The sequence below is a fragment of the Ochotona princeps genome, chromosome 7 (assembly GCF_030435755.1).
Source record: "Ochotona princeps isolate mOchPri1 chromosome 7, mOchPri1.hap1, whole genome shotgun sequence".
Taxonomy (NCBI): domain Eukaryota; kingdom Metazoa; phylum Chordata; class Mammalia; order Lagomorpha; family Ochotonidae; genus Ochotona; species Ochotona princeps.
The window spans coordinates 30,086,729-30,105,856 of NC_080838.1; the positions used below are offsets into that span (position 1 = coordinate 30,086,729).

General features: G+C 41.0%; 1 protein-coding gene across 5 annotated transcripts in view; it reads right to left on the minus strand.

Moving 5' to 3' along the window:
- Positions 1-19,128, minus strand: part of AFG2A (AFG2 AAA ATPase homolog A) — a 220,650-nt gene that overhangs the window by 141,172 nt on the left and 60,350 nt on the right. For all 5 annotated transcript variants that reach the window (XM_058666883.1, XM_058666885.1, XM_058666886.1 and 2 more), the window contains 2 exons: positions 13,982-14,035; positions 11,230-11,309 (listed from right to left, as the gene is read on the minus strand). In XM_058666883.1, the coding sequence (XP_058522866.1) occupies positions 11,230-11,309; positions 13,982-14,035 (134 nt within the window). The remainder of the gene's footprint in view (positions 1-11,229; positions 11,310-13,981; positions 14,036-19,128) is intronic.

Sequence of the window (19,128 nt, forward strand, 5' to 3'; positions counted from 1 at the left end):
TAAGGGCAAAATTAAATTTAGTTATCTAGAAAAATCTAGAACCCAGCATATAGATACTAAAAGCTAGGCAAGATAGGAAAGAGACAGATATACAAAGAAATGTTAATGAGATACAATCAACAGAACTATGAAACTAATATTTCCATCAAGTACCTGGATGAAAGAGTCTCAAATATAAACATGTAGACTTTGAAGCACTTGTGGGACAAGGCATGAGAGAAGCATAAAACAGACTGGAATCCAAATCATAAAGACATACCCAGAGAGAAGGGAACAGACGCCCTGTTCGTACACAGTGAAGGACATGGGTGATGAACAGAAAGCTAACTGCAACATTTCAGATATAAAGAAGAGACACAGAAAACTGCAAAGGAGGAGGAGAATATATTAGTCAGTGTGGACGGCTGCTAGAAAATGCTGAGGGTTCTCTTTGTGGATTGTAGACTGCTGCCTTCTGGTTCTGTTCAAAGTGGCAGAGGCACAGAGATGGAGGACAGGTACAATGACCTAGCTTTCTAATGGCACTTCTCATAAATGTACTAATTTCACCGTAAAAGCTATATTTTTTCCAGCTCATCTCTATCAATTAACTCCTAAATGGGCCCAGTGTGGTAGCCTAGTGGCTTAATCCTTGCCTTCCATGCACTAGGATCCCATATGGGTGCTGGCTGTGTAACAGCTGCTCCTCTTCCCTCCAGTTCCTTACTTGTGGCCTGGTAGAGGATGGCCCAAAGCTTTAGAGTCCTGCACACTCTTGCTCCCATGTCCCCGTCAGAGGTCCAGAAGCTGCTCCTGGCTTCTAGCTTTGGATTAACTCGGCTCCAGCCATTGTGGCTGCTTCAGGAGTGAACCAGCAGATGGAAGATCTGTCTGTCTCACCTCTCTGTAAATCTAACAAAAATAAATACATCTTTTAAAAAATTACCTCTTAAAGGGTTGTCTGTTACGAATTTTGGCGAGGCTGGGGGGAACACACCGTACTTGCTAGCAAGGGACTAGCAAAATGAAGGACAACAAGCTAAAGAGATAGTACTGCACACAGAGCTGAATGTGTACAAAGCCTCTAAGTAAAAGAAAATATCAAAAGACAAAAAAGTAAATAAGCATACATCTGTACTCTCACAAACGAAGGATGTAATGAAGACCACAGGACCAGGAATCAAAGAAGATGGACAACATGCACCTCTACTCCTGAATAAAATTAGGCCCCCAATAAGACTTCTAAATACACTTAGACAACAAAATACTAGACTCTCCACCATGGCTTATACCCACGATGTCATGACCCACATAAAGAGCGGAGCACTAGGGTGGAGACTACAGCTCAAGGTCTCTATTACAACTGCAGGGTACAATGGGGAGGAAGGAGGGAAGAGGAAGGAAGCTCTATACATGCTAAACTGTAAAATGGAAATAACTTACAAAAAAAGAAAATATCAGGTGAATTATTCATCAGTAACTTACACTTCCTAGTACTAAAGAAAACTAAACTTCAATAGAAAATATTACCTAATTTTCTTACTGGATAGTATGAAATCCTTCAGGCATTATGGCACCGAAGACTTCTACACCCCAGATCAGAGTGCTCGGCCTGAAGGCCACTTTCACCTTCAAATGCGCCTTCCCGGTACTGTGCCTGGAAGGCAGGTGACCACGGTTCCGTTTCCTGAGTTCTTTATGGACACATGGGAATCTTGGAGGGAGTTATTGGCTCTGGTTCAGCACTGGCTATGGTGGAAATTTGCATATAACCAGAGAATAAATTTCTCCATTTCTGTCTTTCAAATAAAAGTGAACAAATAGGGCCCAGCGGTGTGGCCTAGCAGCTAAAGTCCTCGCCTTGAATGCCCCGGGATCCCATACGGGTGCCGGTTCTAATCCCGGCAGCCCCACTTCCCATCTAGCTCCCTGCTTGTGGCCTGGGAAAGCAGTCGAGGACGGCCCAATGCATTGGGACACTGCACCCACGTGGGAGACCAGGAAGAGGTTCCTGGTTCCCGGCTTCGGATCAGCGCGCATCGGCCCGTTGCGGCTCACTTGGGGAGTGAATCATCGGATGGAAGATCTTCCTCTCTGTCTCTCCTCCTCTGTGTATATCTGGCTGTAAAAAAATGAGTAAATCTTTAAAAAAAAAAAGTGAACAAATAAACAGCCTTTAAACATGTATTGGATATGTGTGTTCTATCTATAGGAGTTGTGACCGTAACTAAGTAATTCCAAATTAATATCTTATTTTCAGCAAAAGAAAGGACTCAGGCCCATTCCACATCTGATTTTGGTGAGATACTATTTGTTTTGCTGTTCCCTTCAAAAAAGCTACATTAAAACATTAGATCTCATCCTTAGCCTCTTCTTATGTGGCCTGCCATTTTTTCTTGGGGAATTGTGAAGATCTCTGAGCACCTTACAGGTAAGTGTGAACATATGTTGAATTTGCTGAGAAATCATTTAAATTAAATAAGCTTTCTCTGAGATCAGGCAAAGTCACTAATATAGTGGGAGGAGGGGCAGAGAAAAACTACGAACAATTTCATTAGAGTGCTACCATTCAATTAATTCATTCTACAAAATTATAGGCCTCTTTTCTTCTCCCTTTTCTTACCTGTCCCTAATTAAACTAAGACCTTCCTTCAAAATGAATACTATGACTAGCAAACCCGCACCAAGAGGGTTTCAAAATGTTGTATCATGAAAAAGCTCTACATGAATTACATGTTTAACACCAAACTAAATTTATCTTTTAACACCCACTTCTAAGAATTAAAAAGAATTTATTTCCTGACTTTTACCATACGTAACATTCTGCTTGCTTAAAATTACATACAACTTATCCAGTAAAGAATTATATTTCCACATTAAATATGTAAATATATGAAAATCTAGAATTCTGAAAGATCCAGGCTAGGTTAATTTAAAAATAATTTTGTTTGGGCCCAGCGTGATAGCATAGCGGTTAAAGTCCTCGCCCAGGGTACGCCGGGATGTCATATGGGCACCGGTTCTGCTCCCAGTGGCTCCACTTCCCATTAGCTCCCTGTTTGTGGCCTGGGAAAGCAGTTGATGACAGCCCAAATCCGTGGGTCCCTGCAGCCGTGTGGGAGACCTGGAAGAAGCACCTGGCTCCTGGCTTCAGACTGGCTCAGTTCTGGCCGTTGCAGCCATTTGGGAGTGAACCATTGGACAGATCTTCCTCTCTGTCTCTCCTCTCTGTAATTCTGCCTTTCCAATAAAAATAAATAAATCTTTTAAATAATAATAATAATTTTGTTTAAAAGGTCTCTGATTTCCTTAAGTTGAATTCACCTGTTTCTGGTAAATCATTTGTAATATTATTGTTGCACTCATAAAATTACGTTTTCATCAAGCAATTTACCTGTGACTTAAACTTACAGCCTCATTAAATGAAGAATTAAATTGACTCTACATAGCTATGAAGGGAAATGAATAATTGAGAAAACAACTATGCTTCATTAAATATCTACCTCCCAAACATGATATAGCCATTTAAAGACAAAGAATGGTTTACAGACCAGACTTTTTTTAAAAAGATTTTATCTTTGTGTGAAAGGCAGAGTTACAGAGAGGAGAGACAGAGTGATAGGTCTTCCACCTACTGTTTTACACCAAAAATGGAGGCAATGCATGGAATCCAGTCTATTTGAAGCCAGGGGTCAGAACCCTCTTCTGGGTCTCCCAGAAGGGTTATTCTAACCACATATAAGGTAGACAACACTACAATATGTTCATTAGATTAGGTCTACTAGGGCCCAATGCGATAGCATAGCACCTAAAGTCCTTGCCTTGAACGCGCCAGGATGTCATACGGGCCCTGGTTCTAGTCCCGGCAGCTCCACTTCCCATTTAGCTCCCTGCTTGTAGCCTGGGAATGCAGTTGATGACAGCCCAAATCCTTGGGTCCCTGCAGCCGTGTGGGAAACCTAGAAGAAGCGCCTGGCTCCTGGCTTCGGATTGGCTCAGCTCCAGCCATTGCGCTCACTTGGGGAGTGAACCATTGGACAGAACAGTCTCAATACAATGGTGAGAAAACCTGGATTCCCAAACTTGACCCTATTTCCAGCTTAAACAACTACCAACTAAAAAAGGATCAAGGATTTAAATGTAAGACATGAACAGATGAAAATGCAAGGAGAAAAAAATTGGACAAACACTTCCACACATCAATGTAGCATAATGATTTCAAAAATGTAGATGACAAAAACAAAACTAAGCAAACAGGATTATGTCAAAAGTAAATGATTCTGTATAGCAAAAAAAAAAAAACTATAAAGTAATTAAACAAATATATGCCAACTACTCACTTAACAAACAATTTCTAGAACACATTTTTAAAATTAATGAAAAATTCAACAACAGTAACCATTAAGAAATGGGCAAACGGAAACTAATGAATTCCTGCTTGGGACACCTACAACCCATTCTAAGATTTCCAAGATTAGAGCCTCAGCTTTGCTCCTGAATCTACCTTCCAGCTACTGCGCAATCTCTGGAGGCAACAGCTGATGACTGACTACTTACGACACCCAGAATGAGTTCCTAGCAAGCAGGCTTTGGCTTGACAACATACCAACTGTCGCAGGAATTTGGGTAGTGAAACAGTGGCTGTGAGAACACCTCTCTGCAACTCCACGGGTCAAATATTTTTTGAAATGGCAAAGGATCCTAGCAGACATTTCTCAAAAGAAAAAACAGAAGTGGCCAATAAAAACACAGGGAGAAAAGAAAAAAAAGGGCCCAGCGTGGTAGCCTAGTGCCTAAAGTCCTGGACTTGCATGCACCTGGACCGTTTATGGGCACTAGTTCTAATCCCGGTGGCCCTGCTTCCCATCCAGCTCCCTGCCTGTGGCCTGGGAAAGCAGACAAGAGTGGCCCACAGCCTTGGGACCCTGCACTCATGTGGGAGACCAAAAGAGGCTCCTGGCTCCTGGCTTCAGATCAGCACAGCTCCGGCCATTACTGCTGCTCAGCTCTGGCCGCTGAAGCCACTTGGGGAGTGAACCAGCATATGGAAGAGTTTTCTTTCTGTATCTCCTCTCTCTCCAGTCATTGTGGCCACTCAGGGAGAATCATCGGACAGAAGATCTTCCTCTCTGCCTCTCTTCCTCTTTGTATATCTGATTTTCCAAGAAAAATAAATAAATATTTGAAAAAAGAAAAATAAAATGGGAAACTGAGGCCTTGGTCCAGGCAGTGGCATGGAGGTTGCTGCTAAATTTCTGGCAAGCGAAAGCAGCAAACGCTGCAGGTTGGTAAGGCGGATACTTGGGGTCCAGCCCCATTTCCTTATAAAAATCAGAATGGTTAAGACCATATCTAGCCGGCCATACTCCATTGGTGAGCAGCAGCCCGTCCAACAACCCACTAAGAATTCCTTATCTGTTAAGGCTAAAGACGTCAACATTGGCAGATTATTCAGGAGGTTTAGAAAACTCCTGCAGCAAGAAGCATCAGACTACCAGGAGAGAACGAATGGGCAGATGGGAAGGAATGTGAGCAATAGTTAGAAACCACTGAGCAACAATCAAAGGAAGAGCTCACGCCTATCACCCCTTCTCACAGTCTACTGCAAGTCACTACAGCAGAAGCTGAGCAAAATTCAGACAGCAACCCTACCAGACAGGTTTCAGGACAATGTGGCAGTTCTGGAGAGAGCCTAGCACCACAGCAGTACAGCACAAGCGCTCAATCTTGCCAATAGAAACTTGGCAGGTTCAGCAAAAGCCTTCTAACAGCAGCTGTTGGAAAAGTTACAGTTCTTAGAGGTGAAGCTATGATTAAGGAAAGGGCCTGGTTCCTGGAACAGCAAACCTTATGTAACAGTCACATAAGTGATTTTTCAACAGGCCTTGAGAAAATGAAAAAGCTACTAGAAAAGGCATAAAAAAACGAAGTGGGCCAAAGTCTCCCTCCTGGGGGTAAACTCCAAGGAAGCCACTTAAGAAATCCTTGCCATAATCTTCTAGGATTTATCATCTCTAGAATGGTGCTTCCTCCTTTAAGTGAGTCTTTCTAACCTTCAGACTTGATAGCCCTCCAGCACTACACAGGCAAGTAACTGAGGCCTGCATGGGAGGAACCTGAAAGCTGAACTGGCCTCTTAGGACCAACAGAGACACACAGAGGTGGGTTCTAACAGTTCCCTTTCAGATCAGCAGGATGAAACTACAGCCACAAAACAGCACAGCTACCAAGGAGCAGACACCACTAAACAACACTGTTGTTGCCTTCTATCCTGTGACACATTCTGTCCTGTTAAGACTGGATTTCTGTACCTCCTTGCAAATTTATGAAAATTATGTGTTTGTTTTTGCTCAAGGAGGATAACGTATAGATAGTAATAGCAGCTACCTCAAAGAATATACCTTAGAGCTTTCAATCTAAATACTGCACGCCTCATGCATGGCAACACAAACCGCACTCTCCACGCACTGCCACCAGAATACATACCAGCCAGATACAGAATTACACAGATAAAGAAAATATGATATACACAAACACACCCACAAATACTTTTTGGCCATAAAAAAGAATGATGTTCTACTATCTCGTACAGAATGGAAGGAAGTGGAGATCATTATGTTAAATGAAATAAACCAGACACAGAAAGACAAATACTGCATGTTCAACTTCATAAACAGAAAAAAACATCTATACTAACTTGCAGTAGTGATTACTAGAGGCTAAGAATTGGGAGGGAGAACAGAACATGAGATAATGGGTACCAAATAAATGTCTATAAGGTACTCCGGTATTTAATCTGAATATGCAGTTTGTTCACACTTCACACTAAAACACAATATGTGATCATAATCTGTACTTTCTCAGTCTCCTCTATTCAGTGATTCACATCCAAATAACTACATGATTCTCTAGTAGGAACTGCATTGGATGGCTGACACAGGATGAAAACATTATCATTCAATGTTTTGTGACGTTGGTATCCATAATTTAAGGCCCTAAATTTAATAAAACATATACAGATCCCTCCAGGTTAAAAATTCTGTGACTGTGTTATATAATAATCAGGTACCTAAATGAATATACTTAAAACATTATTTCTATTAAAAGAATTCATACTTAGAAACTAGATAGCAATTCTAATTGAACACATCTACACAGAAAAAAGGAAAGTCAAGCTTGTCCAATATGGACTTTATTTTATATAGAAATGGAAGCCGTGATTAATACTGATGATTAAGTGAAGGGAATTCTTTGGACTCACATTACTTGTACTGTCTTTGCCCTTTATTTCTATGGATCACTGAGAACTAGCTTGAGCATAGCGCAGGGAAAATGTTTTATGGACTGAGCAATAATCTTGGCCGACTTTTAAAGCTTTAACAGAAAACAAAAACCAGTAAAAACTAACAACCAAGGAAATCAAAACCAACTATAAGCAGATACTTCAAATACAAATGTTTTATTGGTAACATAGTGAAATGATTTCATAAAGCTTTACTATCTGCAAAAGATAGGCAGCATAGTAATTGAAAAAAAGTTTATCTATAGTAACTACCAAAGCCAGACATAATTTCTCTGTTCTCTTAAGAATTCATCATCCTGTCCAAACTATTCCTACTCCAAAGCCGATGAGTGCCATTAACCAAAGGTTCATCATGTATCTCAAAACAACAGATGCATACTACAGTCACAGACCAAATTCTGACTGGTGAAATACTTTATTTTTGATCACATGTTTTCTATGGCTACCTTTATACTATTGGCAGAGATAAGCAGTTGTAACAGAAAATGTACAGCAATCATAGCTAATATAGAAAACAGATTCTTTTTGTCTTACAGAAACTCCATTGCCAGGATTACAATTGTAAGAGGTCTTTCAAAACTGGTGGACAATGAATTTTGTGAAAAAAAACAAAGTCTCAAATTTCCAAATATTTTTACATCAAAATAAAACTTGTCATTAAATTTCATCCCATGTGGGCATCAGTCAGAATACATTAAGATGCTTCCTCTCCAGATTCCTGTTAATGTACTTTGGAAAGTAATGGTAAATGACCCACATGCTGCCTGCATCCCTGTCATCCTCTTGGGACCGAGAAGTAGCTCTTTCCTCCTGCCTTCAGCCTCGAACAGCCCTGACCATTGTGGCCAGTAGGAGGTGAAGCAGTGGATGAAAGAGCTCTCTCTTCTCCTGCTCTCTCTGTAACTCTGCCTTTTAAATCAATAAAACAAATCTTGGAAAAAAACCAGAGAGCCCAGTGCGGTGGCCTAGCAGTTAAAGTACTTGCCTTGAATATACTGTACCAGGGAGCACAGCACAATGATGCCAACCCTAATAACGTTTGTATCAATGGTAAGAATTTTCATAGAACAGGCACGTATTTCATAGAAAAGTGTGTATATTTCCTTTTCAACTCCTCCAATAAAATAAAATGCACTCTATCCTCTTGAATGATTCCTCTATTATAACAGTATCTTAATTATCCATTTTAATTTACATATTTTAGTATACTTTGAGTGTCAGTTAAATTTTTAGTTCCCACCATCTATGTCTACACTTCCTTATTTTCTTCCAATTGTATATTCATGTCAACACTTTGGAAGAGACCCAAAAAATATCAAAGAAGGCTGGGTAAACATACAGTGCTTGGAATGAACATTACCCACAAAAATTTTCACAGTACACGCAGAGTGTAGGTAAACTCACATTTTAATGCCAAAGTAGTTACAATAAGAGAACTGTATGTTCTGCAAAACCAATCCAAAATTTCCTAATTTCTAGTAAATGTTCAGAATAAAATACTGTTACAAAAGCTCAGATTTAATACATGCTCCTGTACTTAGCCACACAAACGCAGAACCTTCTTCGTCCACATTTGTCACACTACTTCCTCTGCTGTTCCACTTTTCTTTATTATCTGTTTACTTAATTCCTCCCCCGCCAAAAAAGAGATTTATTTTATTTATTTGAAAGGCTAAAAGAAAAAGAGAAAGAGATCTAACTGCTGGCTGGTTCACTGCTTAAATGACCACAGCAGCAGGGCTGGAGAGGCCCAAGCCAGGAGAAAGGAACTGCATCTGGCTTTCCCATGTGACACGGGCGACTCACCTGAGCTGTGCCCCACTGCTTTCGTTACTGTACTACCAGAGAGCTCAAAACACACGCAGCATGGATGCCTGCATCACAAGCAGTGTTCCACAATACCGGCCACTCTTGATTCTTCAATGTTTACCAATGTGAACAGGTTATGAGAGGCAACCAAACACAGAAAGGGTGGGAAAAGCAGTTTACCAAGAAATACCCACTGATTTCAGCAATTACCAGCAAAATTGATATCAACAAAATGCTATTAGCTAAAAATACTTATAACTAATGAGATAACTAATACGAGTTTCTAAAAATTCTTTATATTGCAATGCATAAGAATTTTCACCCCAACGGTCCCCTCGCCAGACAGCTACTCCCACTGGACAGCATGAGCTGGGATGGGGACAAACCAGACTAAGCAGAGCTACAACACCTGTGCGCCGCATGTGGACCAGATCAGGGAAAAGCCAGGCTGGGCGGATTACTCCTACTGGTGTAAGCACAAATTAGAGTGGGTGAGGGTTGTTGGGGCTTAGCCTCAGCATCAGCTGGCACAAGCTGGCACTGGGGGCTAATTCTGTCAAGTCAAATCACAGAACCACCTGAACAGTGCATAAACCGGGATTGAGAGAGACCTGGGAGGGAAATAGTGGGCTCCTCCCTCTTGGGTTACTACTCCCGCAGGAGGGCATGAAAACTAGGACAGGGGCTGGGGTGTTTAGCGAGAGAGGCACTCAACAACATCTGTGAGGGCTGGATAGTTGAGCTGGTTAGATGGAACTAATACCCATTGACATTGACCCAAATGGGATGTGGGACAGACTGGTCTACTGCTATACATACTGGCAAACCAGGGTAGGGGGCGGGCCTGGTGGGGGTTATTGCGGGTGGCTCTGACTAGGCTGCAGCTCCCACTGGTTTATGTGAGGGCCGAGTACATGCTGAGCAGAACCAGGCTGGAATGCAACTCCCGCTAGTTCCAGCGGAAGTCGGTACTGAAAACAGAACCAACCCAGCAATTGCAACCACCAGCTGATGGTGGTGATGGACTGTGCCGGGCCCTGTGCTTGCCAGAACATACAAGAATCTGGTCTGGGAATACCTCAAAGTTTCTTTGGGGATCTCCCCAATCGAACTGCTGGACTCAGAACCCTAACCAAGAAAAGACAGAAGACAGAACAGGTCAATCAACCACCTCAGCTATATGTTGGCAGCGAAATACTGGGCAAACGGAGACTCTATGATGGACTATGTCCATCAGTGGATTCTTCAACGACCTCATCGTGCTTGGAGTGGCGAGATTGGCAGCGATTCATAACTGGTGAACTATCAAAACCACTTGAGCAAGTATCTCAGAGCATGCCCCACATCCAGGACCTGGGGTGGGTGGGAAACTGGGTGGGGCTTTTCCCTCAATATCCCCCTTTACCTCGGATACATGAAGGAAACAACATGGAAATAATAGTCTTACCCACTTCCCTATAGCCCTTGAACCTTTTCCCCTAATTAACTATGTAAAGATTGTCAAAAAAAAAAAAAAAAAAGAATCGGCACCACATGGGATCCCAACATGTGTAAGGCCAGGACTTTAACCACTATGCTATCGTGCTGGGCCCTATTACGTATGATTTCAACAAGCATTAAACATCTGTAGCGGGGGAAATCATACATTTATAAAGAGTTTTGAAACATATACAGCTATCTCTTTGGAATGATATCACAGGTATTCCTTTCCATTCCATGAGATTTAACAATAGAAGTATTCATACTTTTCTCTAATCATATTTTGGGAAACATAGCTTATTCCAGAATACACTATTAAGAATGCATTAAGTATTACTGCAACTGTATTCTATATCAAATGACTATGCTTAATCCAGTTTTTTTCACAGCTTTTTATTGTTCAGTTTTAATTATGTGTTTAAAAACATAATTTTGATAGTATCTCTACAGACAATACTCTATTTAAATGAACTCGAATGTCCCAAATATATGTTATGGTTATTTTGAAACTAGAAAAAACTTAATGGGCACTAAAGAAAAAAACTACATGAATTGAAAAACTTTTACCCAAATATATTACAGATACAATCTGTATTAAAATGTTATCTGGAGTATAATCAAACTCATATTATTTCATTGTATGTGTAAGTATTTCTTACCTGCCCCTTTCAACTGCTAAGGCATCAAGTTCATCAAAGAAAATAACGGAAGGAGCCACGGTTCTTGCTTTTCGGAAAATCTGGTAGAAAATGCAACACGTTAGCTAAAGATCAATCTCCAGAAAATTCTATAGTCGGTCTGCATTTTCTAAAACTGTATGTGGAATCAAATCCAGGCAGTCTATACATCAGCTAGCACACTCACTTTGTGTACACTTTGTAACAGGTGCCCAGGACCCCGTTACGGACGGACGTAAGGCGATCTTCCTTGAATGTCCTTCTAATGATGAGGCTACCACACATACCAGTCGATTTCAGCCACCAAATACACTTAGGTAAACCCTAGCCCGGTGTGCTTTCCTTCAGTTGGTAATTTTACTTTCCAGAATCTCAATTCCCACATTTATGGATGGCTTTCCATAGGGCTAAATTGATAAATTAATACTTGAATTTTAAAAGAACACAAAACACTAGTGCAGAAGGTGGAATACGGTAAGAGCTTAACAAATAACAGGAGGGCAGCACAGTGAGACGTACCAACACTTTAGGGAGACAATGAAACCCAGTTCTTGACTTGACCCTCCATCAGAACCTATCTACTCCTGTTTGTAGCCCTCTAGAGTATCCCAGGATAGATCTGCACCCCTGGGGTACAGACTTCTTTTAGCATGTATCTGCATTAGGCTCACAGGACCCAGCATGTGTTCCAAGACTGGATGGGATCTGTGACTCTGAGTCCCAGGCATGACCCATAGTGACTGCGCGGTGAGGGAGCCTTATCTATCCAGCCTCCAACTCAGAGTGAAATGGAGGATACACGGGATTGTACAAGGCTAGTCAAAATCCACACTGAGCAAACAGTAATCGTCCCTGTCTCCAGGTAAGCACCTACAGAGACTCTGCACCCACACAGAGTAAACCAGGGCTGTATGATGACCAGAATACATACTACCTGGCATCACTGGTAGCTGTCAGGAGCAGCCTCACACTGCCAGTCTACTTCAGCAGCAGATACAACATAGCAAAGTGGGCTTTAGTCCTACAGCCAGGCAAAACTGCTCTGGGTGGGGCTGCGCTTTGGACATGACCTAACATTGTGGTGTTAGTGGTCATAGGAACGGGTACAGGTGTCTGGGCCTAGCTCAGCCACAGGAAGATATTTTTAGGGACAGATAACCCGTTTTTAGACACTTCCCCAGGTCATTTTGAACAACACAGCAACAGCAACCTTAGGACAAATCTGGCTACAGGGCATAGATTAGGACTCAAACAGTGCAAAGAGAGCAACAAAGGACTTACTAAAACTTGACCTATTGCGCCATCTGGTGTTCAAATAATAAATGTATCTACAGGATCAAAAAAACACATGGTTCCGAATTCTTAGAAACCACAAATGAAGCCAGATTACTACTAATCTTTTAATGCAAAGATGGTCATATAACAACAAGTATCAAGAACTTAAGGGAATTATGTCCACGCCTAAGAAAGTGCCAGAAATCAACCATCTTTAAAACGAAATTCTCCACTGCTTGAATATTTTCAAATTGCTGTTTTAAAGAAACTTAACTCCAAGAGAACACATAAATGATTTAATATCCTAAAAGACAGACTTGATAGAGACATGGCAAAAGAAGAACAAAATTAAAATTTATGAACATGAGTGCAGGCATCAATATAAAACAGAAAGAGTAAGTGCCCTCAAACACAGACTATTGGAAAACACAGTCACAAGGGGAAAAAAAAAAAAAAAAAAAAAAAAAACCAGAAACAAAAACCGCACAGAATCAAGCAGTGAAGAATGCTCAAGATAACATTAGAAAGCCTGAAAAGAATAAATATCTAATTACTGGGGCTGGCTGAAGAACAACCAAAGAGCACAATTTTAACATGGCTGTTGAATTTTTTAAGAACTCAAAGTTCTCAATTCAAAAATATGTGTATATGAGACAGAAAGGGGATATTATCAATCAGGCACTGGATTTAAAGATTTGATTTCAAAACACAGAAGAAAAAGGGCCAGCGCTGTGGCTCAATATGCTAATCGTCCAGCATAAAGCAATGGCATCCCATGTGGGTGCTGGTGTAAGTCCGGGCTGCTCCAGACCCCAGCCAGCCCCCTCAGGGGTCTGCACAGGCAGTGGAGTGTGCACCACAGCCTTGGGAACTGCACCCACGTGGGAGACGTGGAGGGCTCCTGGTTTGGAGAGGTTCAGCTGTGGACACGGTGACCATTTGGGGAGTGAATTAGTGGATGAAACACCTCACGCTCTACCTGTTAATCTGCCCAATAAAACCAAATAAATTATAAGGAAGAAATAACTAAAAACCTTAGGAAAGAAAGTTGAGAAACAAACAAGGCAAAGCAGACAGAGGTAATGACTATTGAGGCACACGTAAAGAGGAGTCATGAAGTGAAACTCTTATACATCACCCAGCCGATTCACGCAGAAGGCACTTCTAAAGGATTTAAATCCTATTCTGAGACCATGCATCCTCTTCTCTGCACATAAAATGTGCTGTTACCACAAATGCTAACTTTTTCAATATCTTTGACAAAAAGCCTTGGCAAGATGTTAAAATTTTTTTAAAACTTAGATTAAAATTATATTTTCACATGACAAAACAATATTTGCCTACATAAAAAACTTGGACCTGGATTTGAGACTATCAAAATCTGTTAGCCAACACAAAATGTAAACCCACACAAAAGCGCAGTTCTCCCATACAGAAGGCCACCAAGGCCAAACCTTACCTCTCTAACTGCTCTCTCAGATTCCCCCACGTATTTATTCATTAATTCAGGCCCCTGTAAGAAAAGAAAATAGTCAGTGACTCTATAAATGGTGCCAGGCATACTTCCTTGAATGAAAGAAGAAAAATGCAAACAAAACATAACAAGCCAAAACAAACACAGGAAGCTGGTTTTAATTAAACTACTTCCTTTAGCATGTTTATTTTCACTGGGTGTTATTTATGTCTCTAACAAAGCAATCTGATGGTCCAAAAAGTATACATGAACACAAAGAGAAGGTTGTGACTAAACATAATTATACTTTGTATATCACCTGTCTATCCAATCCTCTGTATTTTTACAATATATCAGGAATGGTGCTTGACACAACAGATAAAAGCAGACCAATTTAGAAGATAACATTAAGAGATAACATCCTTAGGTGTTCTGAATTTAAGTCCACAATAACCAAAGCTGTATCTGAGAAGAATCACCACCACAGGGATATTCTCACAACTATATGGTAGGCCCCAAAGTAATAAAGCAAAGGAGGAGGGCTCATACAAGCTCATGACTTTATCTCACTGTCCTACTGTCTCTGACGGGCCACGCAAAGAGCAAAGGTCACACGGGACAGACATGATCTCCTCAGCCAGTACCCTGCCCTGCCTGTGGGGGACCCAGGCAGAGCTGCTAGCTGAATGCTGGCCATTATGGCCACCTGGGGAGTGAACAAGTAAGATGCAAGGCAGATGTCTGTCTCTCTCTTTCAAACAACTTCATTAAGAATGCTGATGTGCAACTGCAACTATTGAACATGTCCTCATAAAATTCATAGCCATCATGTACTGGACAAGGAGGTAGAGCAGTTGGTGGAAATTAGGTAATGAGTGCGGCATTCACAGATCAAAGCCCTTCTCTCTGCTTCTCACCAAGAGGATACAAAGAAAGATTATCAGCTGACAGCCAGGAAGCAGGCCCTGTGAGCACAAGATCTGCCAGTCCCTGACTCTGGGCTTCCTACGCTCCAGAACAGTAACAGCCTTCTGCTGTGTGAGCTACAAACTCAATGATATCCAAGACAACCAGGTCCTCAAAGGTTGCTTCTGAAACACTGTAAAAGATAATCCTGACAGTTGATACTATGGTAATAAATCAATAGGTTAGAACGCACGTTAATAAGCACAGCTAAGCAAAGAAGAGAAGAGACAAGAAGAGCTCAAAGTTCAGACTGGCAAAATCCAGTTTCCTCGGAGCCACTGACACACATCACACTAAGTTCAAATGAAGCATTAAATAGCACCAACATAAAATTCTTTAACAAAGGAGGCAGTTTTATTTACCCGATTTTTTTTTTAAATACGTTTGTTGGAAAGTCAGGCATACAGAGAGGAAGATCTCCCTTTAGGGCACCTGTGTTCACATGGGGGACCTGGAGAATGCTCCTGGTTCGCAGGTTCAGACTGGTCCAGCTGCGGCCACTTTGACCATTTAGGGAGTGAACCAGTAGACTGAAAATCAACAAATGTTTAAATGTGTGTGTGTGTGTGTGTATGCGTGCGCGTGTCAATAATTGGCTGAAAAATTAAAAATCTGAACTTGAAATTATTATAAAAGCAAACCATTTCAAGAACACTAAAATAAAAATGAATGCAACAAAAAAGGACAGTTTCAAAATAAACAAAAATGGGGCCCGGCAGCGTGGCCTGGTGGCTAGGGTCCTCGCCTTGGGCGCGCCGGGATCCCATATGGGCACCAGTTCTAATCCCGGCAGCTCCACTTGCCATCCAGCTCCCTGCTTGTGGCCTGGGAAAGCAGTCGAGGACGGCCCAAAGCTTTGGGATCCTGTACCCGGGTGGGAGACCCAGAAGAGGTTCCAGGATCCCGGCATCGGATCGGCGCAGCACCGGCCGTTGCAGCTCACTTGGGGAGTGAATCATCGGACGGAAGATCTTCCTCTCTGTCTCTCCTCCTCTCTGTATATCTGACTTTGTAATAAAAAAATAAATAGATCTTTAAAAATAAATAAATAAAAATGTTCTGTACATATACACATGGGAAGATGCCTAAGAATATTACAGAAGCAATATTTACAGCAACAAATACGGGCCCCGAGCAATAGTGTAGTGGTTAAAGTCCTCGCCTTGAATGCCGCCGGGATCTCATATGGGCGCCGATTCTAATCCCGGCGGCCTCGCTTCCCATCCAGCTCCCTGCTTGTGGGCTGGGAAAGCAGTCGAGGACGGCCCAAAGCCTTGGGACTCTCCACCACGTGGGAGACCTGGAAGAAGCGCCTGGCTCCTGGCTTCGGATGGGCACAGCTTCAGCCGCTGCGGCCACCTGGGGAAGTGAATCCATCGGACGGAAGATCTTCCTCTCTGTCTCTCCTCCTCTCTGTATATCATCTTCCTTTCCAATTAAAAAAAAATTAATCTTTAAAAAAAAACCTGGAAATACCTAAAGTTGAAAAACATAAAATGGGTAAACAAATGACAGTATGTCTATAAAATACTTCTCCAGAGGCTGTCAAAATGTGACTCACCTGCTGGACAAAAGAAAGAATGCAAGTAGGGAGACCAGAATGCAAATTTAAACCAGGAATGAGAATCCTTAACATTTTAACAAATTCATTAAAGGTTATGCAATAGCCATAATTTTCCAGAAACTTCATCACCATCATTGTACAGTTTCACCTCGTATGATCATTTTTATGTTATACTGCACACAAAGACATTCATAATATAAGGAATAAACAAAACAGATACTTTTCATTTACATGTGGTCAATTACATGTTTACTCAAAGATGAGTATGGACAGGAAATTAGGAATATGAATAATAAAATGAAGATTAGGGTATCCTCAGTAAAGCAAGCTTTACATATTAATTCAACAAGTTTTGGCCTAGCAATAACCAGAAAGGAAATTGTTGGTATCACTATTTTTATTGTAATTATTACCACATCAACTTTATATTATTATTGTTGTCCTTACAATAATTCTGCATAAAATTTAAGGTTATGACATAATACAGTCACTGACTGAAGACCATTATTTTTTAAAGTCAATAATTCAACACATATGTACGGCTTTTAAATTATCTGGAATAACTGAAGTACAAAACATAGAACTGAAAGAAACAGCCATTACTCTTCCATTGGCTGTGATTCTAACAAGATAGCTAAGCTAAACGTCAAGGCACCTATTTTCTTATACATCATTTTATTTATCAAAAATGAACAAATTTCACATAGTGATATTTCCGAACCTACCCTCTCTCCTGCCCATGTTCCCTACCACCCTCTTAAAGTTTTTAACAATGGCAAACATTCATATAATTTCATAAACATAGGTTTAAAATTCTACTGAAGATTTTAAAACGTAGCAAGTAGGGGGAAAAAAGCCCCTATTATTCCTCAAGACTATGGACAAAAGCTGTATACAAATGAATCTCAAATTGTCAGCACTGATCATAAAGATTACTTTTTTTTTTTTTTGCTCTGTGTATTGGTTTCCATAGATCAGGGAAAATACAATCATTGCTTTGGGGCCTGGCCTATTTCACTAAGCATAAGGGTTTCACGTTGCATCCATTTTGCTGCAAAAGACAGGTCTCACTTTTTTTCTGGTTAAATAGTATTTGATGGTGCATATATACCAAACATGATTTCTTCTTCATGGAGCAAAGGTCAATGGCTTCATACTAATAACAGGAAGATTAATGATTTAAATATCTAATACATGGAAAAATCAGTTTGACAGTTTTATCAAAAACATAAGAATATGATATCTAGGCTCAAGCAGCTGAATAACCACTCCACCAACACAGAGAAGCAGGCCACAGAGTGTCCTAAAATTCAAGGGAACAACCATTCAGTGACAGATGTGCATGTCCTTATTTAATACTGATAATAAAAACTGTCAGGCAAATGAGACACATGACAGCAACATTTGCAGAATTCTGGAGAAATTTTGTAGTTAATGCAAAACAAATATCTAAGAGAAATTACAATGAAATTCAAAAGATTTTAGACTCCAGATAATCCCAAATGGCAATAAACCTAGGAGAGAAACATTGTAAAGATCTACAAAAGGTACTGATGGGGACACGTTTTACCAAGGTGAAAGAAGAAACAACCTAAACACAAAAGAATCCTTTGTGGCGAAGTCCGGGTCTGGAGCCAGAATTAACATACACCTTTACAGGCTTCAATGAAACAGGCAGGCTCAGGACAGCCCCGGCCCCCATGCCAGGGACTGCAGTCAAGTTGCACACTGGGTTTTTCCCAGTATCTTTCCATGATTATGGGACAGAAATATGAATACACAAGAAAAGTGTCCTTTTATCAAAGTCCTAGCTCATGAATTTATAATCTTCTCCAGGATTTTTTTCATTGCTCTTCTCTTATTCGTTGCAGTCTTTTCAACTTCAATTACTTTACTGAATGGCTACAATACGCCTGTATCTCTGATACTAACCTCAAAACTTCTCCAATTAACAAACTTTGATATGTAGTTATGTGTAACATGTAAATTAGCATGGTACATGTGGAATAATTAATTCCCCTAAATTACTTCATAATGTGCTAAGTCTCTGCTACAAAGTTCATCTATGAACCTTCACATTTTTAAGCAGTAATGGTCAGGTATTTTATAGAATACCTTTCAACTTGAATTTGCATGAAGTATTTCTGAGTTAGCATTCAAGAGGAAGGTTACAGAAGTGTCATTCTCATACAATTTAATCTGACTTATCATTGGAGGTACTTGTATCTCCCCTCTTTTCACACTGACTTCTTGGGGAGAAAGCTACCACAAAAAGCCCACACTAGAGGACTGGGGAGCTACATTTCTCAAAATTTTCACTCATTGTTTTAAACATAATCCTCTCCGGACCTGGTGTTCTGACTTAGTGGCTAAATCCTCACTTGGCATGTGCCAGGATCCCATACGGGTGCCAGTTTGAGCCATGGCTGCTCTGCTTCCATCCAGTTACCTGTTTGAAGCCCAGGAAAGCAGTAGAGGATGGGTCAAGGCCTTGGGACCCCATACCCTTTTGAGAGACCCAGAAGAAGCTCCTGGCTCCTGAATTAGGACTGGCTGAGCTCCAGCCATTGCAGCCATGTGGGGAGTCAACTACTGGGGAGGAAGATCTTTATCTTTGTCATTC